Source organism: Canis lupus, chromosome 27 (genome assembly GCF_048164855.1).
Source record: "Canis lupus baileyi chromosome 27, mCanLup2.hap1, whole genome shotgun sequence".
In the NCBI taxonomy this organism is placed as follows: Eukaryota; Metazoa; Chordata; class Mammalia; order Carnivora; family Canidae; genus Canis; species Canis lupus.
This window is the reverse complement of record NC_132864.1, coordinates 14,072,334-14,093,405: the sequence shown is the minus strand read 5'-3', so window position 1 is coordinate 14,093,405 and position 21,072 is coordinate 14,072,334. Positions and strand designations below refer to the sequence as shown.

General features: G+C 48.5%; 2 protein-coding genes and 1 long non-coding RNA gene across 8 annotated transcripts in view; 1 reads left to right on the top strand and 2 right to left on the bottom strand.

Annotated features, from left to right (window-relative positions):
* LOC140619265 (calcium release-activated calcium channel protein 1) overlaps positions 1–8,080 on the top strand; it is a 21,520-nt gene extending 13,440 nt beyond the window's left edge. Inside the window, exon 2 of the mRNA XM_072802418.1 lies at positions 777–8,080. Within this exon, the coding sequence (XP_072658519.1) occupies positions 777–1,388 (612 nt within the window). The 3' untranslated portion in view covers positions 1,389–8,080. The remainder of the gene's footprint in view (positions 1–776) is intronic.
* Positions 3,421–21,072, bottom strand: MORN3 (MORN repeat containing 3). Of its 6 annotated transcripts, none has more exons than XM_072802419.1 (7): positions 20,958–21,072; positions 17,875–18,051; positions 12,157–12,314; positions 10,198–10,357; positions 6,952–7,136; positions 6,601–6,681; positions 6,029–6,270 (listed from the first exon to the last, which is right to left on the bottom strand). In XM_072802419.1, exons 2-6 carry the CDS (start codon positions 18,017–18,019, stop codon positions 6,607–6,609), a joined length of 723 nt encoding a protein of 240 aa, XP_072658520.1. In that variant the 5' UTR covers positions 18,020–18,051; positions 20,958–21,072; the 3' UTR covers positions 6,029–6,270; positions 6,601–6,606. The 6 variants fall into 6 exon arrangements, with proteins under 6 accessions (XP_072658523.1, XP_072658524.1, XP_072658520.1 ...); XM_072802420.1 differs by having other exon boundaries at positions 20,972–21,064; XM_072802424.1 differs by lacking the exon at positions 20,958–21,072 and adding an exon at positions 13,921–14,003 and having other exon boundaries at positions 17,875–18,006.
* On the bottom strand, positions 7,470–10,191 carry LOC140619268 (uncharacterized). Its single transcript, XR_012019179.1, has 2 exons — positions 8,076–10,191; positions 7,470–7,936 (listed from the first exon to the last, which is right to left on the bottom strand). It is a non-coding gene; the product is annotated as an uncharacterized lncRNA (long non-coding RNA).

Sequence of the window (21,072 nt, the reverse complement as noted above, 5' to 3'; positions counted from 1 at the left end):
GTCAGCTGTGGGGCCTGGAGCAGGGGCTAGGGGAGGAGATGGCTCCAGAGCTTGCCAGCCACACTGCAGTAGCACCAGGTTCTGTCTTCTAGGAAGCTTCTGCATTCCTTGTTGGTTGGTGCGCTGTGTTCTCAGAAAGGGCCTGGGCCTGACGTGGGTGGGCCGTTGTCCCTCTACCCCACCCTCTCCTTGGCCCTGGAGCAGGATTTGAGGGAGAAGCCTGTGCTTGGGAACAGATGTGGGGCCAACAGAGAGAGTGGTTAGTGGTGCCCCCTTTTTTTTTTTTTTGTAATAAAACTGTATCATAGTAAAATGTACATCAAACTTAACCATCTTAACTGTTTGTGGTAGTTGGTTTTTAATACCTGGCTGGATGGTAGGAGCAGTGGTTACTATTTGGGAAATGTTTAGCATGTACCAGCGATTCTCATTTGTTAAAATCATCCTATGAACTATGATATCTCGGGTTTGCAAATAAAGAAGTGGAGGCTCAGAGAGGTTCAGTGACTTTCCCATGATGGCTAGCAGGTAGCAGAATGGGGATTCAAATCCAGGCAGCCTGGAATCCAAACCCACTATCCTCACTAGTACTTTCTCAACCCTAAGTGAGTGGATCCTATTCATCCCCATTATATAGATAAGGAAACTGCGGCTCAGAGAGGCCAGGTGACTTGTGCAGGGTCCACAAGCTTGGCGGGAGGGAAGCCAGGATTTGAGTGTGGCTCTGTGGGCCGTTAGGGTCCTGGCACTCAGCCCGCCTCTTCCCTTTCCCCTAGGTGGCGATGGTGGAGGTACAGCTGGATGCCGACCACGACTACCCGCCAGGGCTGCTGATCGCCTTCAGCGCCTGCACTACAGTGTTAGTGGCCGTACACCTGTTTGCGCTCATGATCAGCACCTGCATCCTGCCCAACATCGAGGCGGTGAGCAACGTGCATAACCTCAACTCGGTCAAGGAGTCGCCCCATGAACGCATGCACCGCCACATCGAGCTAGCCTGGGCCTTCTCCACTGTCATTGGCACACTCCTCTTTCTGGCTGAGGTAGTGCTGCTCTGCTGGGTCAAGTTTTTGCCCCTCAAGAAGCAGCCAGGGCAGCCCCGGCCCACCAGCAAGCCCCCAGCTGGCAGCGCTGTTGCCAGCGTCAACGGCAGCAGCACTGGCGGCATCACCCCCGGCCAGGCTGCTGCCATTGCCTCCACCACCATCATGGTCCCCTTCGGCCTGGTCTTTATCGTCTTTGCCGTCCACTTCTACCGCTCACTGGTCAGCCATAAAACGGACCGGCAGTTCCAGGAGCTCAACGAGCTGGCCGAGTTTGCTCGCCTGCAGGACCAGCTGGACCACAGAGGGGATCACCCCCTGACGCCCAGCAGTCACTATGCATAAGCCCTTCTGGGCTTGCACACTTCAGATCTTTGGCCTTACGCTGCTCCCCACAACCTCCTGCTCCAGCCATAGGGACAGCCAGCTCAGGGGACTGGGCTTTTGTCAGGGGGCAGAGAGTGAAGGGAAGAGGCTTTTTTTTTTTTTTTTTTTTTAAAGAGAAAGGACTGCACTTTGAAACTTTCCGCTGAGAGAGTAAGCACTTCCTGTTCTTCCAGCTTCGGGTTCACCTCCCTTAGGAGGCCACTGTGGGAGCCAGAGGGGGGCCAAGCGCTCCCTTTGTCTCTCTCCATCCTGAGTGCCAGTGCCACTTGGATGCTTCTTGTCTTTTCTGTCTTGGCCACCTTCCCCGTTCAGTGTCTCGTGTGTGTGTGTGTGTGTGTGTGTGTGTGTGTGTGTGTGTGTGTGTACACACATAAATATACTCATAATGGATACTTCTTGTGTTTGTATTTGTTGGGTCTGGACCACCTGGTATTAATTTCTCCTGGTGCCCCAATCAGGTGAGCCTCTAAGCACAAAAAAAAATTCTTGACATTTTTGAAAAATTTCAAACCTGCAGAGAAGTTGCATGAATAGTGACTGAAATATAGTCCGTTCTTGTTACTCGACAGCAGTTGTGTCCTATGAATTAGTGGATGTTGAACCATTGTTCCTGTGTGGTTAAGTTCCGACGAGCCTCAGGTCACCATATTTTGTTAGCTGTTCAGTAGGTGACCTTGTGTTATGTGTTTGTTTTTGTTTTTTTTATTTTTAAGTAATCTCTACACACAGCACTCAGACAAAAAATCACCAAGATCAAGTGGTGTGTTTCACCAACTGAGCCAGCCAGGCACCCCATGTGTGTTTCTGTTTAAAGACACCTTATTTAATTTAATTGTTGATTTGTGAACAATGAACTCACTCATGGCTCACAGCATGATAACTTGTACCTAAATGAAGCTTTTCCCAAAGGTATTTCTTTGTAAGACATATCATGGCTGCCTTTTTTTTTAAAGTAATCTCTACACCCAGTGTGAGGCTCGAACTCACAACCCTGAGATCAAGAGTGGCACGCTCCACTGCCTTCTTTTTATTTTTTTTATTTTTTTATTTTATTTTATTTTTTTTTTTTTTGCCTTCTTTTTAAATAGCAAAACCACCAGGGCACCTGGCCAGCTCAGTCAGTGGAGCGTGCCACTCTTGATCTCAAGAGTGATGAGTTCAAGCCCCATGTTTGGGCATGGAGCCTCCCGTAAAAAAAAAAAAAAAAAATTAAAATTAAAAAATAAAAAATAGCAAAACCAACAGAAAGCACCAAATGTGAAAAATGTAGCCTAAATCGACTGTGAAAAGGACACTTGTTTAAGAAGACTGAGACAGAATGGTGCTTGTTTGACCTCAGCAAGCAGGAGATTCACAGATAACTGAAGCTGTGAATGAGGAGAAAAAGCGATATTTTTCTCTGTGAGGTCCCATGCATTGGTTGCCAATACCATCCTTCATGCCTAAGTACTTCCTCCTAAAGCCAAGGACATTCTCCTATCTAACCTCAATTCAAGTGATTGGATTCAGGGAATTTGACATTGATACAGTACTATTTAATAGGACATTTGTGTTCAGTTCTCCACAAGTCCTGAGCATGTCCTTTCTGGCCATGATTTTTCCCTTCAGGGTCATGTATTGCATTCAGTTGTCACGTCTCTTTAGTTGCTTTGAATATGGAGCAGCCTTTTTTGTCCTTTGTAACATGGACATTTCTGGAGTCCAGGCCTATGGTTTTTGTAGAATGCCACCTCAGTCTCATTTCCCCGATAATTTCCTGTTATTATTATAATCAAGATGTGTATCTTGGCAGGAATATTTGTCTCTTTTGCAGATGGCAAAAATTGACACCCAAAGAGGTTAAGTAATTGGCTAGACTTCAAGCCTAGAAAGTCTGGCTCAGACCCTAGGCTGTCACAAAAATCTTACATACTGATTCTGTCTTTGCTTAAGAAATTGGGAGATCCAGCAGCAGCAGCACTGGTCCCACCCCCACCACCACCCCCCCCCCTTTTTTTTTTGAGATTTTATGTATTTATTCATGAGAGACAGAAAGAGAAAGAGAGAGAGGCAGAGACATCCCAGGATCACAGACCTGAGCCAAAGGCAGACGCATCCCTGGTCCCACCTCACAGAGTAACAGTGAGAAGGAACAGGGTTGCAGCGCCCTCTTTCCCAGATATGATTGCCACAGTCCCCACCATTCCCTTGTCTCACACCAGGCCAGCTTTGTTTATGTTATTTGCCTGGCCCCCCATGGTCCCAGAAACCCAATACAGAACATGGTTTTATAAAAACAAAGTCCTTTGATCCAAGTGGAGGTTGGTTGGGCAGGGGGGGAGTGTGGCCTTAAGTTCTTGTTTTGTGCAAACTCAAATGTGCTAATAGCTTAGTGGGCTAAGTGGGGCAGAGGATCCTCTTTTTTCCTATTGTAGCTTTTTGCTTCTGTCATGCATCATATGCAGCAGGACCCAACCACCCCCCCACCCCCCAGTCCCAGGACAGCCTCCCTGACTGGGACTGAGTAGTGGGGAGCAGGAGCCCCTGTGTGGAACTCTCCACTCTCCCCAGAGAAGACCTAGCCATCTTCCATGTGTTCCCCACCCCCACCCCTCCCTGCTTCTCCAGAGACCTGGGAGCTGGCTGCAATGATTTCTGGCCTGCGACTCTAGTCTTAAGTGTTCCTTCCTAAATTTGCCTGAAGTCAACAATCATCAGATTAGCTTGCAAAATTTAGATATCTAAATCTTTCCCCTGGAAAGTTGGTCCAGGTAGATCTAGAATCTTTATTTGGGATGGGGTGAAGGGGCAGAGGGAGAGGCAGAGAGAGAATCTTAAGTAGACTCCACGCCCAGCACAGAGCCTGAAGTGGGGCTTGATCTCACGATCCTGAGACCATGACGAGCCAAAATCAAGAGTCGGAATGCTTAACTGAGCCACCCAGGCACTCCAAGAAGAATATGTTTTTAACGAACACCTCTGGGTGCTCAAACCCAGGCAGCTCAGGGAAAAAAGCTGGTAGTTAATGGACAGTCTTTCTTTAATTTCAGTTTTATTTATATTTCAGACAATACATTCACAGGTTCCAAATACAACAATGAAAAGTCACCCTCCCTCCCCTGTTCCCAGGTTCCCAGTTTGCTCCAGAGGTATTCGTTGTTGCCAGAGTATTGTGTTGCCATCTAGAGAGATTTCATACATAAACAAGAACACCTCCTACTTTTTCTGGGGGAGGAGGGGAAGGTAACCTGTACGCTCTGCCACTGTGTGCCTGAAGAGCAGTTAGATCTAGTTTAAGTCCAGTTACTCTCTAGCTCTGTGACTTGTGAGCCTCCCTGAAACCTGTTTCCTCCTCTAAAATAGCGCCAATAATAGAGGACACCCTCAGCAGTTGTTGAGGGGACATGGGAGAGAACATATGAAGCTGTCAGCACAGGACCTGGCCCCAAGTGAACGTCCTGTGTCCCACGTGGGCCAGACTCAGCTTTCTGATGTGAGAGGTACAGACAGAACCATGCCTTGGGGTCAGGCCACGTCACTTATGATTTAGAGAGCAGAAAGGAAGTAGTGTTTATTGAGCTTTTACTGTGTGCCAGGCACTTGCTGAGGGCTTAGTGAACATCATGGTTTTACAGGGTTATGCTTCGGACATTGGGCTGAAAAATTCTATTGGAGAGTGTCCACATTATAGTGTGTTCAGTGAGATCGTCAACTGCTACCCACTAGTTGTTGGTAATATTTTCCCCTGCCAGTTGTGACAACCAGAGACGTCTTCAGATGTCGCCAAATGTCCCCGGGGAGGGAGAGGAGGTCAAATCACTCTTGGATTAGAAACACGCCTTATTTCATCTTCATGTTAACCACAGTAACCTGAGTGGCAAGGAAGGTTATTGTCCTGTATTTGAGAGGAGGAAGCCTGGGGAACAGAGGGGTTAGGTGCCCTATCTGAAAACACAGCTTCTACATCACTGCTGGGATTCACACCCAGGCAGTCTGCTGAGCTCCTGTTCCTACCCATTATGTAAGAGTGCCTTTTATCTTGTGGAATGTTGTCTAGAATTATGCAAAGCTCTTCCCAGACCTCTGCTTCACAATTAACCTCAATACATGTTACTTGTTATCATTACATCTGTTAGCAAATTCTCCAAAAAAAAAAAAAAAACAAAAACCTGTGAAATCTCCCAAGTGCCATTTTACACAAGGGGCCACTCTGGTCACTTGCTTAGGGTCACAAAGCCAGTAAGTCAGGGGTTCTGGCTCCAGGTGCACATTAGAATCATCTGAGGAACTTTCTGAAGGCCCAGGCTTCACCCCAGACGAAAATCTGGGCTTGAGTCCTGGGTGTCTGAGCTTTTAAAGTTACCACAGGATACTGAGGTTGAGCGCTTCTGTGTTGGGTTAAGAAGCCAGGTCAGGTCTCAACCCCAAATCTCAGTGGCCAATGTGACCAGACATAGGCTCTCCTCCCTGGAGTATGGGAGAGGTTAGAAACCTAAACACACCTCCTCTTTCTCCCCCAGGGTAAATCCATGCATCCCGTGGGGATGTCTTCCCTCTACCTAAAGCCTCTCTCAGAGCTGCACCCTGTCCCTCCCAATCACACACCACAAGCCCTGGGCTGATGCCACCATGTTCTCTTTTATACTCTTGCCCTCAGGAATTGTAACCTAGAATGAAGGCTGTACCAAGAGGGTCCCCAAAGCCAGCTGGGGAGAGGATAATCCAGTGCTGGGAGGAGTAAGGTGCCCTTTGAGGGTGCCAAGGGTGTGCCCAGAGTCACCACTCTCCGCTTGCAGAAGCCACACCGGTTTGAGCAGTTGGGTGATGGCCTGGAGTTTCTCCTGAAGCTCTGGTGTGCTCCCTGTGGGAGCAAGGGGCTGGTGGGAGCTAGCGACTCAATAGATGCTATACCAACGCCCTCTCCTCAAACCGCACCTATACCTGCACTAGGAGGGGCTAGGACAGATGTGCAAGTGCAGGCCTGGGGCAAACCACCCTACTCATGGGTGTTTTGGGGTGAACTGGTCTGCAGGAAATGAGTTTTGAAGGGGAGGAACCCAAAAGAACCAGCTGGATTGCCGGAGGCAAGAGACCTGCCCTCTGGTCCTGCGCTTGAGGTCCATGGCCAAAAAAGAGAACCCAGGAGCTTCCTCGACCATATCAGAGGCTGGAAAGTATGCCCGCCCCTCACCTGGCATCAATCTTCTTCCTCAGGCTTCTTGAACATGGCCAAGGCTTCCTCCAGCACACCATCAGGGTCTAGAATTTTGATCTGGAGGGAAGCAATAAGGAGTTGGATTGGGGAGCATGGAAGGCTCGGGCTGCCAGACTTTGGGGTGCTGCCCACTTTGGAGGTGCTGTCTGCCTTGTGGGCTGCTGCCAGTCTCTAGGGGAATGCCCTGGCTGAAAACAAAACCTTGTCTGTTCCTTGGCTGGGCTGGGCTGGGCTGGGCTAGGCCTGACCAGGCTGAATGTGGCTGCGGGGGGTGCTGTTTCCTGACTCTCTGGGTGTGGCCACAGGGCCCTGGTATGTGCTGCCCACCTCAGGAATGGGGAACTGGGTGGGCTCAGGGGCCTCATCGCGACCAAAGTCAATCATTGTGCCACACTTGGCCACGTCGTCCACCCAGAAGCCTTCAAACAGTTGACCATGGTCCAGGTGGAAAAAACGGCCCGACCCATTCTTCATGCCTCTCTGCCAGTAGCCCTCGTAGCGGTTCCCGTTCTCTGGGGAAAGGACAGGGTCACATGGGTGCTGGGCATACCTCACCAGACCAGACTATGAGGATGGCTCCTCCACACACTCAGGCCAGACACTGCACCCACAGGGAAAGCCAGAAGGAAACCAAGCCGACTAGAGTACCCTGGGCTGGGCTGCCTGGGGTCTGGAAGGACTAACCTATCAACATCAGAGCCCAGGGGAGTGTCAGTGACTTCCATAATCAGACCTTGTCCACGGCTCACCTCTACTACTTACCTGAACTTGGATGAACAACATCATTTCCTATTTGTAAAAAATAAAGCTAAGAACATGAATAGGCAGCGTTTTTCCAGCACTCATTCTGCACCTGGTTCTTTGCTATGTTTCTGACCTCACTCCTCACGAAAACAGTTCTATGAAGGATAACGGACTCCATTTTTACAGATGGAGCTTGCAAAGCTCAGGGAGTCTGATTGACTTGCTCAAGGTCACAGAGCTAAGAAGTGGCTGAGCCAAGATTTGAAGCCAAGGCCTGTTCATCCCAGGAGCCCATGCCTTCAAGCACAAATTCATTCTTCTGCTCCGCTGATAGTGGTGGTAGTGTTAATAAAAGTAATACTAATAAAGCTAACACCTCTTAGCTCAGACACAACCATGTGATCTTGGGCAAGTCACTTAACCATTTTGTCTTATTTCCTCCTTTGTAAAATGGGGATAACATAGCACCTACCTCATAGAATTGTTGTGGAGATTAAATAAGTCGATACACGGAAAGGATTTCGGAAGAGTATGGATAAACTCTAGATGAGAGGTCAGCAATTTTTTTCTGTAAAGGGGCAGACAGTATTTGTGGGGCACAGGGTCTCTGTCATAGCTACTCAACTCTGCCATTGCAGCGTGAAAGCAGCCATGGACAATATGTCAAAGAATGAGTGAGTCTGGTGTGCCAATAAAACTTTACTTACAAAAACATGTTGAGCTGGATTCGGATTTGGTCCAAGGATCGTAGTTTGCTGACACCTGCTACATACAAGTATGAGCTAATAATATTGTTGAGCACCCACTATTATGTGTCAGGCACCATGCTCAGCACTTTACAAACCTCATTTAACCTTCTCACTAACCCTCCTTAAGTTGTATTTTTATCCTTACTTTACAGATGAGAAAACCAAAGCACAGAGAGTTTAAGCAAATTGCCAAGGTCACATATCTAGTCAGAACTTGATCCAGGATTTGAACCCAGGCAAGCTGGCTCCAGAGTCCAGGCCACTAGAAATGATGCACTTAGAGCCCTTACAGTATTTGTGGCCACAACAGGTGCTCACTAAGTGCAGGCTATTACTAGTAGGCACTCACTGAAAGGCACAGAGCTGAGTGCATGGGGGATTGAGAAGCCAGAAGTAGCTGGCTTAAACCCTCCTCAGCTGCCCTGATGTCTCAGTTTGGCCAGATCTCATTGGCAGTTGGAGTCTTGAGTTTTCAGGAGACTGGGCTCTGGTTTGTGTTTCACTAAGTGCCTACTATGTGCCAGGCACTGAGGAAAAGGGAACAAAACAGATATGCAGTCCAGGTCCTTATGCAACTCACAGTCTGGAGAGACAATGACACTAGCTTTATAGATAGCATACTATGTGTCAGGCCCCAGTCCTAGTACCTACAATGTGTGTACTACCATTATTCCCATTTTACTGGTCAGGTCACTGAGGCCCAGAGAGGTGGAAACTTGCCCAAGATGACACATCTAGTATTAAAAAGGAAAGGAAGAAGCTGCTGAGGAGAATGTGTATTAGTGGGATGAACAGGGAAGGCCTCTGTGAGGAGGAGACAGTGCAAAGATCCAGAGGATCTTCTTTCGCTTGCAGGAAGAGAACAGCAGTACAAGGACCCTGAGGGAAAAGTGTGGGAGGAACTGAAAGAAAATGACTAAGTTTGAAACAGGGATCCTCAGGGGAACAGAGGCACTCCTATAGGCCTGCAGACCCTGTGGACCACAGTAAGGGCTCTGAACTCTGTCCAGAGGTAAGAGGGAGCTATGGTAAGGTTGAAAGCAGGGCAGCGACAAGGTCCAATCTCTAAAAAGCTCATGCTGGTTGCTCTGTAGAGAATGGACTAAGTTCTGACACTGAGACAGTTTACTCATTACTCTTTCCTCCATCTAGGAATTTTTTTTTTTTAAAGATTTTATTTATTCATGAAAGACACAGAGAGGCAGAGACACAGGCAGAGGGAGAAGCAGGCTCCATGCAGGGAGCCCAACACGGGACTTGATCCCAGGACTCCAGGATCACGCCCTGAGCCGAAGGCAGACACTCAACTGCTGAGCCACCCAGGCGTCCCTATCTAGGAATGTTTTTCTCTGGCCCAGTGCTAATCAGGCTCCTTCTCTTCCTTCAGATCTGTCCAAATGTCACCTCTTCAGGGAGATAGTCTCTGACCCTAAATCAGTCCAAACCCCCTGTCCCCAACTCCTCTGTCATTGTCCAATATACCTCCCAATTTAAAGGGGGTGTTCCTTAGCATTTTTGACCTCAGAACCAACAGACTACGTTGACCTTGAGCGAGTGACTTAACCTCTCTGCCTCAGTTCACTTGCAAAGTGTGGATGGTAAGAGTACCATCTTACAGAACTTTAAGGTGGATTAAATGAGCTCAGTGCTGTGTAAATGCAGGCTATGATTATTATGACCATGAGAAAATGTCTTAGGGACGCCTGGGTTGAGCGGCTGCCTTCTGCTCAGGTTGTAATCCCAAGGTCCTGGGATTGAGTCCCACATCAGGCTCCCCACGGGGAGCTTGCTTTTCCCTCTGCCTATGTTTTCTGCCTCTCTCTGTGTCTCTCCTGAATAAATAAATAAAGTATTTTTAAAAATGTCTTAATTGTTGATGTGCATTGTTAGGCTCCCCCTTCAGAATATAAACTCCCTGAAGGCAGGGATCTGGTCTGGTCATTCATCTTAACCAAGCTAGAGTGGGGCTTTCTGGGGCAAGGCAGGGGGCCAGAGCGGGGTGGCCAACCGGAGGGCTGCCCTGAGAGTGTGGCCAGCAGGTCTTGGGGCGGGGCTGGATGAGACGCGGCTGGACACTTACTCTGGCGCAACATGCCCTCCCCATGCGGCTTGTCATTCAACCACTGGCCTTCGTAGAGGTCACCGTTGCTGTAGTACATGCGGCCCCATCCGCTGCGCTGGTTACCACACCACTCACCCTCGTAATACTCCTTGGGTCCAAAAAACTGAATCCCATAGCCCTGGAAACACGAAAGTGTCCCTGTTCACAGCACGCCCCCATCACTAGGAAAGCCACCCTTACTTTGCCTGGCATCCCAGCCACACACTTGGACTACCTGCCTGCTTCCTTCCTCAACCCTACATCCCAAGCTGATGGTCGCACATTGAAAAAGCTCCCCAGGCTGTCCTTTCCCCTACACCCCTCTCCTACCACCTTCCCTCCGCCCATCATCATTTCTGCCCTCCACTCGCATCCTCCATGAAGCAGCAAGATGCATCGTTACATTGCTCATCTGGTCTCGGTTGTCTTTTCTCCTCAGCTCTGATTTGATCCTCTTAAAAGTCCCAGATGCCCCCAGGAATCAGACCAAAGTTACAGACTTTTGTCCCCCGAAAAATGAAGGCCACACTTAGCAACCAACCACAGAGAATCCTGCACTCCCTGTATATCATACCTAAGGAAGTTGGGTGATGCAGCCCAAGCCTACCCCTCAAAATCCTGATTCTCTGCATAACTTTTAAGGCCCCCATCTGCCCCTCCCATCCCTGTGGGCACACCAACCTTGCTGTTTGACATATACTCTGCTACTTCTGACTACTTTGCTACTTCCCCTTCTCCTTTTTTTCCTCCCTGGTTAACTCTTTGTACCTTTTGGTATTACCTCCTACAGGAAGCCTGCCCTGAACTCTCGATTCCTGTGGGCTCCCTGTGAAAACGTCTATCCTAACATCATATTGTTTTTTTTTTTATTAAGATTTTATTTATTTATTCACAGAGACACGGGGAGGGGGGAAGCAGAGACAGAGGCAGAGGGAGAAGCAGGTTCCACGCAGGGAGCCCGATGTGGGACTCGATCCAGGGTCCCCAGGATCAAACCCTGGGCTGCAGGCGGCGCTAAACCGCTGCGCCACCGGGGCTGCCCCCTAACACCATATTGTATGTGAATTGTTTATTTGGGGATCTTTCTCCCCACTGGTCAATAAATGATTTAAGCGCAGAGATCGCGAAATCCTTTGCTCTACCACTTCCAACAGTGTGTGACCTCAAGCAAGGCACTTCACCTCTCTGGGCTTGTTTCCTTTTTTTTTTTTTTTTTTTTTTTTAAGATTTACTTATTTATTCGCAAGAGACACACAGAGGGAGGCATAGACATAGGCAGAGGGATCATGCCCTGAGCGGAAGGCAGCTGCTCAACCGCTGAGCCACCCAGGTGTCCCTCTGAGTTTGTTCCCTTATCAATAAAATGAGATGGATGATGATGATGATGACTTTGTGAGTTGGTTGAAGCACCATATGCCACATTCTGGGATATGGTAAGGATCCAGGCATTTATGGGGATAAGGACATATATGCCTCTGGCTGGCTTCTACCACCAGGACCGTCCTCTCTTGTCCTGTGGCCAAGAGGGTGGCCTCTGCTCTCTTGATCCCACTCTTCCTACCCCCTTCCTGTACAAGTCCAGCAGAAGGCGGGTTCTCAGAAAGGAACGTCCAGGGAAAAGAAAGCCAGGAAATGAGTGGGGCAGATGGGGAGGAGACTTGGCCCCCACACAGCTTGGCTGGCTTCTTGTAGCTGCAGGTTACATGGGCTCCTCCCTGGGCCCTCTCCTTTTGCTTCCTGTTTCCTGGGTTTTGTTCTGAGAAGCCTTGATGATTTCCCACCCCTTCCTTCTCCCACGCACACAGTACTCTTTTCCTCCTTTTGTCAGCCCTCCTCCCCTTTCTCCCAGGTCTCTCTGGCTGCTCCCCCCCATGCACACACAAACAGAGTCTGCTTTCAGCCTGGCTCACACCCCAGGGCTTGATGGGAAACACTCACCGATTTTTTATCGCCTTTCCACCAGCCAGAGTATACTTTCCTGTGCTTTCCCATCTCTTGGTCAGAAAAGCTGAGGGTGCCATAGCCATCTCGCTTCCCAAACTTCCAGTCTCCCTCATACATGGCTCCTTTCTTCTTCCAGATCTGTGTTCCTTTTCCTGATGACACACAGAGGGGTGGGCACTGCAGACATGACAGCCATGGGGCTGGAGGGGCAGGTGCTACGTCTGCCTTGGCCTCAGGGGCCCCTAGAGGACTTGGTGATTCTCCAGGGCTGGGCCAGGGTCTATGCCTTATCTCTAGACCCCCAGCACCAGCAAAAACCCCAAGATTGTTCCATTTCTACAAATAGCAGCTCTCCAGCCCTTTTCCCTGAAGCCAGATTGATAACAGCAACCCCCGAGAAGAAACCTGCCTCTTCTTCTTCTCTTAATAATAATGAGCTTCATTTCTTAATAATACTGAAGGTTGCACCAGAAGGCCAGAGTTTCTAGAAAATGTCCTGCATATTTCTTCAGTTTCTCTTCAGAAACACACATGGGAACCTATGTCCTACCACTCCAGCCTCATCTGTGTCTTCTGCCCCCAACTTCCAGACTGCCCTCCAACCACAATGGCCTTCATACTGTTCCTGGAACCCACCAGATATGCCTCAGCCTCAGGGCCTTTGTACCTGCTTGTCCTTTGGCCTGGAATGCTCTTCTCCAAATATTTAGTCACTTCCTACCTCCTGCAAGTCTCTGTTCAAATCTTTTTGCTCAGTGAGGACTGCCCTGCCCATCCCATATAAAATCACAAGCCTCGGGGTGCCTGGGTGGCTCAGTTGGTTAAGCGTCTGTCTTGGCTCAGGTCATTATCCCAGGGTCCTGAGATTGAGCCCAGCATGGAGTCCTGCATCAGGCATTGCATGGAGCTCCCTGCTCAGTGGGGAGTCTGCTTCTCCCTCTGCCCCTCCTCTTGCTTATGCTCTCTCTCTCTCTCAAATAAATAAATACAATCTCTTTCAAAAATGTTTGAAAATAAAATAAAATTAGAAGCCTACCCTACCCTCTTACCCTGCTCTGCTTTTCTTTCTCTCTTTCTTTCTTTCTTTCTTTCTTTTCTTTTTCTTTTCTTTTCTTTTCTTTTCTTTTCTTTCTTTCTTTTTCTTTCTTTCTTCTTTTTCGTTCTTCTTTCTTTTTCGTTCTTCTTTCTTTTTCCTTCTTCTTTCTTTCTTCTTTCTTTCTTTCTTTTTTTTTTTTTTAGATTTTATTTACTTATTCATGAGAGACACAGAGAAAGAGAGGCAGAGACACAGGCAGAGGGAGAAGTAGGCTCCATGCAAGGAGCCTGATGTGGGACTCAAACCCAGGAACCTGGGATCACACCCTGAGCCAAAGGCAGGCGTTCAACCGCTGAGCCACTCAGGCATCCCTCTGCTTCTTTTCATATAACTTGTCAACTCCTAACATATCAGACAATTCACTTATCATTATCGTCTATTGTCTAGCTCTCCACGAGAATGTGCACTCCGGGAGGACACAAACTTCAGTCTGTTTCATTCACTGCTCTATTCCCAGCACCAAATTCAGTGCCTGGCAAGTTGCAGGTAAACAATACATGATGAAAAAAGACATTTGTTGAACAAAGGGACAAATAAAATATTTGTGGGCTAATACATGTCTTGGTCCTTAGTGGCTCAGGAAAAAAATCCAACATCGCCCCTGTGAGCTTTTTAATAATCTCAGGCAAGTAACTTAACTCCCTGGGCCTCAGGCTCCTCACCTGTAAAACGGGGATGAAAATATCTCATGCGGTTACTCTGATCACTAACTTCATTAAAATAAGGAAAACACTTAGACCAGTGCCTGCAAATACGAAAGATGTTACCAATTATTTTTGCCCTTGAGATAGAGCCCTCATCCGTTTTTTTTTTTTAAGATATTATTTACTTATTTATTTATTCATGAGAGTCACAGAGAAAGAGGCAGAGACACAGGCAGAGGGAGAAGCAGCCTCCCCGTGGGTAGCCCGATACAGGGCTGGATCCTGGGACCAGGGGACCAAAGCCCTGAGCCAAAGGCAGATGCTCAACCGCCGAGCCACCCAGGTGTCCCTATCCGGTTATTTCCACTTGTACTTCGTCTGGTTTGGGGGAACCAGCCCCTCCTGAGTCTCCATCCCGAAGGTTTGCGCGGGTCTGACTCCTCCCTCTGGCAAGTCTAGCCAATCAGCGTGGGCCACTGAGATTGGTTCAGTGCCGGGCATGTGATCCAAGTTGGTTCAATGAGACCTCTTGCTTCTGGGATAAAGACAAATTTACCATCTCTTATAAGGTTCTGTATGGCCAGACACCCTGACCTGCCCAGTCTCCCTTCGCTGTCTCTGCTCTGGGCACACTGTGTTTCAGTCTGTTCCTTGAACAAGACTTGATACCCGCCCCCCCCCCCCCAAAATGCTTCCATTCTGATTCCACTATCTGGAAGACATGCCCTTCTGCCGGGCTAATCCTTCTTATCTTTGTGCACTCAACTCAAACATCATCTGTCCATGTTCTCATGGCCACTTACATGTCTCTTCTCTGGTCCCTTCATATCCTGGTGTCACCACTTTTATTTTTACTTTTTATTTTTTGAAGTAAAATAGCCTCGTTTTATTATGTGCAGACTATATATAAATAAACCACCCACTCTGAAAACAGCAGGTTCTAGCTTTTCCCAGAGTCCTCAGAAACCTCTGGGAGACAGTTCCTTTCCTTAGAGAGCGGTGTGTGTGTGTGTGTGTGTGTGTGTGTGTGTGTGTGTGACATCTAGCCACATGCTCCTCCTTGCCTAAAATCTTAAACCCTGTCTCCAGCTTCTCTGGTCCAGAAGGAGGCATAAGCCAGTCACTCAACCTCCATCTCATTCCTCGGCAAAGAATCAAGGAAGGCTTGCCACTCTGCTGGTAATAACACTGAGGAGGTTGTTCTTATTCTGAATCTCTTTCAGGGTATCTTGACTAATTCTTCTCATTCTGGGCCATAGCTTTATAGTCCTCTGTAGTTCTCCATCATGTAGTGTACATAGTCAATGAAGTGTCTGAGACAACATGTTTGCTTTGTTTTCTGGGAGGCTGGCTTCTGCCTTCAGGTCATTCATCACATAGGCTGATGCCCCCAGTTTTAGCCATGTGACCCTCAATAAGTCATTTCCTCTCTTTGAGCTCCAGTCTCCTCATCTGTAAAATGGGATATTACTTATTATGCAGGTTCTCTCTGAGACTGGAGCTCCCTGGGGGTTGGCATTATGCCAGATGCTCGGTACAGGGCCTGACATGAACTAGGAGTGCTGTAGGGGTTAGCAGAGTGCATGAATGAGCAGTCCAGGGAACCACTGGGCACCCAATCCCTGTCCTGCATGATGATGACTCTCTTAACTACTTCCAGGATGCTTATACCCTAGCAACCCCCATGGGCTAGGTCAGAGGCATGTACCTTAAAGAGAGGGGAGGCTAGGTCTGGATTCTCCCACAGGTCCATTTTCTGTAGCCCCAGCCCAATCAGCTCTATCCCTCCAAGGTCCTAGGGAAGGCAGGACTCACACTGAAGGAGGGCTCAGATGGCCATTGTCAACCCTCAAGTTCATATCACCAGTGGGGCAGCGAGATCCAGAGTCACACAGCTGTTCAGTGGTGGAGGCAGACTCAGAACTTCAGGATCCTAATTCCTAATTCCTAGTTCCTGTCTACCCTACTGCTACCCATGAGGACTAAAGCACACATGGACATCTTTAACCACACACAGAGCTCCCAGTAGCTGCATAAAGCCTGGCCTTTAAGTCAGTGCTAAGGGTCAGTGCTGTGTCATACACTGGAAAGAGTCAGCTTTCGAGTGCTTCTGAATGAAGAAAATTCTGAGTAGTGGTGATCCCTGCCATGCTCAGCCCTCAAAGAACACTCATAGACCTTTCTGCAGAGACCCTGGGTTACATACATGGAAGATGTCATTTCTTATCTTTACCAATAGGAATTTCCCCACTTTACAGAATGGGACACTGAGGCTCAGAGAGGGGTAATTAATCACTCAAGATCATGGTTGGTGGAGCTGAGATTCTGACCCAGGTTTATGGACTCCAAAGTACTTAACTCAGGAAGGCAGGAGAGAAAAGTGGTGAAGAGCATAGAATCTGGAATTACAAGCCCTGAGTGAGAGGCCATACCACCTTTTTTGAATAAAAACTTGTTTTTCGGGATCCCTGGGTGGCGCAGCGGTTTGGCGCCTGCCTTTGGCCCAGGGCGTGATCCTGGAGACCCGGGATCGAATCCCACATCAGGCTCCCGATGCATGGAGCCTGCTTCTCCCTCTGCCTGTGTCTCTGCGCCTCTCTCTCTCTCTCTGTGACTATCAAAAAAAAAAAAAAAAACTTGTTTTTCTTGGGGCTTTTGGCTGGCTTAGTTGCAAGAGTATGTGACTCTTGATCTCAGGATCATGAGTTCGAACTCCATGTTGGGTGTAGAGATTACTTAAATAAATAAAACTTTTTTTCATATTTTATTTTTAAGGGGTGCATGGCTGGCTCCGCTAGTTAAGTGGCCAACTCTAGATTGATCTCAGGACTGAGATCAGCCTCCATGCTCAGCTCCAAGTCTGCTCTGAGATTCTCTTTCCCTCTCCCTCTGCACCTCTTGCTGTGCTCTCTCTTTCTGAAATAAATTAATTAGTTTAAATATTTTATTTTTAAGTAATCTCTACACTCAATGTGGGGCTCAATTTTATAATCCTGAGATCAAGAGTCGTATATTGTATTGACTGAGCCAGTCAGGTGCCCCTAAATAAATAAAACTTAAAAAAAACAACATTTTTTTTAGTGCTTAGTTTAAGTTAAAAAAATATGTAATTTTTAAAAAGATGTATTAATTTATTCATAAGAGATATAGGCAGAAGGAAAAGCAGGTTCCCCACAGGGAGCCTGATGTGGAACTCAATCCTGGGCCCTGAGCCAAAGGCAGACGCTCAACCACTGAGCCACCCAGGCATCCCTGTTTTGTTTTGTTTTTTTTCCCCCGATAGAGAGCACCAGTAGGGGAGAGGCAGAGGTAAAGGGAGAAACAGACTCTCCAATGAACAGGGAGCCCAATGTGGGACTCAATCCTAGGACCCTGGGATCAGGACCTGAGCCAAAGGCAGCCACTTAACCATCTGAGCCACCCAGTCGCCCTTGGGCTTAGTTTATATCACAAGGACCCCCATGCCATTTGCTTGTTAAAGTTGCAGTTAAAGCCCCAACTAGTTGTGTGTGTGTGTGTGTGTCTGTGTGTGCATCCTCATTAACCCACTGCTGGTCAGACTCCCATGTCAGAGTTGTTTGAGTCCCCACTGCAAGCTGGTTTGGGGAGGTACCTTGTCTTCCTGCTAGCCAGCCCCAAGTTTAGCCCAGGTCACAGAGCTTAGGGACCACGCTGGAGTCCCTAGAACCCTGGTCATGGTTTTGGTTGGTATGTCAAGACCACTTTGTCCCCTGCTGATCCTTTGTCTTGGCTCACTGGACGTCTAGGGTGAATCTGGTTCCAGAGCCCCAGCATGTGGAGACCCCTAGCTGGCCCAGGTCTGCAGCCTTCACCCCTAGGGGGAGCCTTGGGGACACATCTCCTGTCCCCAGCAAGCTCTGCTAGCTGCTTCCATAGCCCCAGGCTGGCCCTAGTCACCCACCACGCTGCATTGCCCCCACTCCCTGGGGCCCCTGGAAGTCCCCCACTCACCATGTTTCATGTTGTCCTTCCACTCGCCCACATAGCAGTCACCATTGACAGCGTACACCTGGTGCCTCAGTCCATTCTTTTGAGCCTTCTTGTCCCACTCCTTCCATGGGGGCTCCGACTTTTGCAAGCCCTTGGAGATAGGCATGTTGGCTGCTTCTTCTGTGGAGCCAGCGGGTGCTAGCAAAGGGTTAGGGACATCAGGGGCTCAGTGTGCCCATAGTAGTGCCAGGATCCTGGGGCTTCCTGGGGAGGCACTTGTTTGGACCCAAATGACATGAGTCCTATGTGTTCTGAGTCCCCAGGCAGATGAGCAGCCCTTCGTGGGGCACCCTTCCGTGCTGGACTGACCCTTGCCTGTCACCTCCTTTGCATTTCTAGGGCCTCCCTGAGGTGTGTCTGATGACACAATTGCTTGGGCGCCCAGGGAAACCAGTATAGGAGGGGGATTTGTGATGGCATCAGGAAGAGGTTGCCCCCAACTAGTGGTTGATAGTTACATATTTAATAACCAGCATGACCAATCAAAGTGGATGCTGGTCCTAAGGCTAGAGCTTGGCCTGGAGGCCCAGTGGTGAGCATTGGGATCCATTCCAGGAGAGTTGTGGAAGTGAGGAATAGCCAGGCCACTCCGGGCTGGCAGGCAGTTGCTACAGCACAGCCTGCAGGGACACCTTCCCCACACCCAGTATGCAATGCTGGAGCCCCTTTGGTCCTGCCTTATCTGTTAGAAGGTGCTGGAAATGTCCAGGGCCTGGCTTTAGAGGCTGTCAGGGGAGCCCACCAACTAAAGATACTGCCTCTAGGGTGATCAACTATCTGGATTTGCCTAGGAACTGAGGGGTTTCCTAGGAACTTGGACTTTAGTGCTAAAACTGGGTCCCAGGCACACCAGAATCATCCTTCTACCTCTGCCCAGATACTCTACTTGTCTGTCTTATTACATGGTTAGGTCTTTCCATCAGACCAGGGCTTTCTTCCTAACCATGCCTGATGGGGTTGTAGAGAAACTTTAGGTGGTCTAGAGTCTCTCCTTATTCTGGGAGCCCCCCAACCTGTGCTCTCATGTCCCTAAGATCTCCAGTGCAAATGGTCATGTCTACCTGTCTATCTCCGTGGGGCTCGTGCAAGGTGATAAAGATGGTCTCCTTCATATCAAGGGGATCCGTTTCCCCTCAGCAAATACCATCATCTATCCTGCTCCATTGGTTTGGGGAATACACACACACACACACACACACACACACACATGCCAGCAGAGCTAGCAGTAGGGGCTGGAGTGAAATATTTTACCACTAGCAAGAGAGGTGCTGACCTATTAGAATGACCTCTGGGCTGAGCAACTTTCAGATCATGGTGTCCCAGGCATCCACCCATGCAGGGTCAGCATCATGGGTGTGCAACTTGTACAGTTGAACAGGACCCACCCTTAGAAGGGCCTGTGCTTTATTTCTTTGCTCTGCCTGTTTTTAAATTCTTTTTTTTTTAAATATTTTATTTTTTAAAGGAGTTTATTTATTTATTCATGAGAGACAGAGAGAGAGGCAGAAACATAGGCAGAGGGAAGAGCAGGCTCCATGCAGGGAGCCCGATGTGGAACTTGATCCCAGGACTCCAGGATCACGTCCTGAGCCGAAGGCAGACGCTTAACCGCTGAGCCACCCAGGCGTCCCTAAATTCTTTTTTTTTTTTTTTTAAGATTTTATTTATTTATTCATGTTAGACACAGAGAGAGAGAGAGAAAGAGGCAGAGACACAGGCAGAGGGAGAAGCAGGCTCCATGCCCGGAGCCAGATGTGGGACTTGATCCAGGGGTTCCAGGATTGTGCCCCGGGCCAAAGGCAGGCACTAAACCACTGAGCCACCCAGGGATCCCCAAAAGATATATTTATTTATTCATAAGAGACACACAGAGAGGCAGATGCAGGACTTGATCCCTGATCCCAGGATCACACCTCGGAGCTGAAGGTAGCCCTGAGCTGCAGGCACCGCTCAACTGCTGAGCCACCCAGGTATCCCTGTTTTTAAATTCTTAATACTTCATGAATGAGGGCTGCCTTTTTCATTTTGCACTGGGCCCATACCTCAAGGAGTTCCTTCTGTTGGGCTATAGCAGGGTCTCCAGGAGTCTGACCAGGCTGACCAACCACACTGGCTGGCCCATATTTTGACAATCATGCCTAGGAACAGGGTAAGCAGGGATCCCTGGGTGGCTCAGCAGTTTGGTGCCTGCCTTAGGCCCAGGGAGTGATCCTGGAGTCCGGGATCAAATCCCACAATGGGCTCCATCTGCTTCTCCCTCTGCGTATGTCTCTGCCTCTCTCTCTCTCTCTCTCTCTGTCTCTCATGAATATGAATAAATAAATAAAATCTTAAAAAAAAAAAAAAAAAAGGAACAGTGTAAGTTTCTCCTGGCAAAGAAAACAGTAGGGACAAAAGCTGGGAGGGAGGAAACACTTTCAGGCCCTAAACTTAACATTTTTCTTTTTCTTTTTCTCCCTTTTCCTAATACTACCTGTACAGTGATGAATCTTCATGTTTACATTAATTCACTTTTAAAAAGATCAATATATTTATCCGAGAAAGAGACTACCTATCTTACTATAAATTGAAAACCAGTATCAAATACCCTAAGGGGAAGGCACTGTTAAAATAAAAATACTATAAAGAAACCACCTTAAGTCCTAGCTGGATATCGTGGCTTACAGTTAAGATTAGCAAATATTCAGAAGGATGTTAATGCCATATTAGCCCCAAACTGACACTTTCTCCTTGGTTTACTCAGTACTGTGAGAACCTAGAACCTAATAACTTTTTTTACGATGTCGCTAGGCGTTACTTAATGCCCCATCAGTGTCATATAAAATCCTCTGTCCCACTCTTTCTTGGGAACAGGGATTCTGCTCAAGAGGAAGCTGCAGTCTTAATACGTGAGCTACCGAAGGGAAAAGAAAGTTTTGGGGGGGGGGGACATTAGTTTTGATTCTAAATAACAATAAATTAACCACAATGGAAGTTGGAGGGGCGGGGTCCAGAGGGCTGGGGGGCCATCCCGAGTCCCACCACTACCACTTGTGCCAGCTCACCTGCGCCCGCTCACCTGTGGGGCGGAGCCTGATCTGCAGCCCCTCGGGCGGGAGCGAGGGGTAACAGAGCGCGGCGCGGGCTCCGGCGTCCGCGGCCGGCTGGGGTCGCTATGGC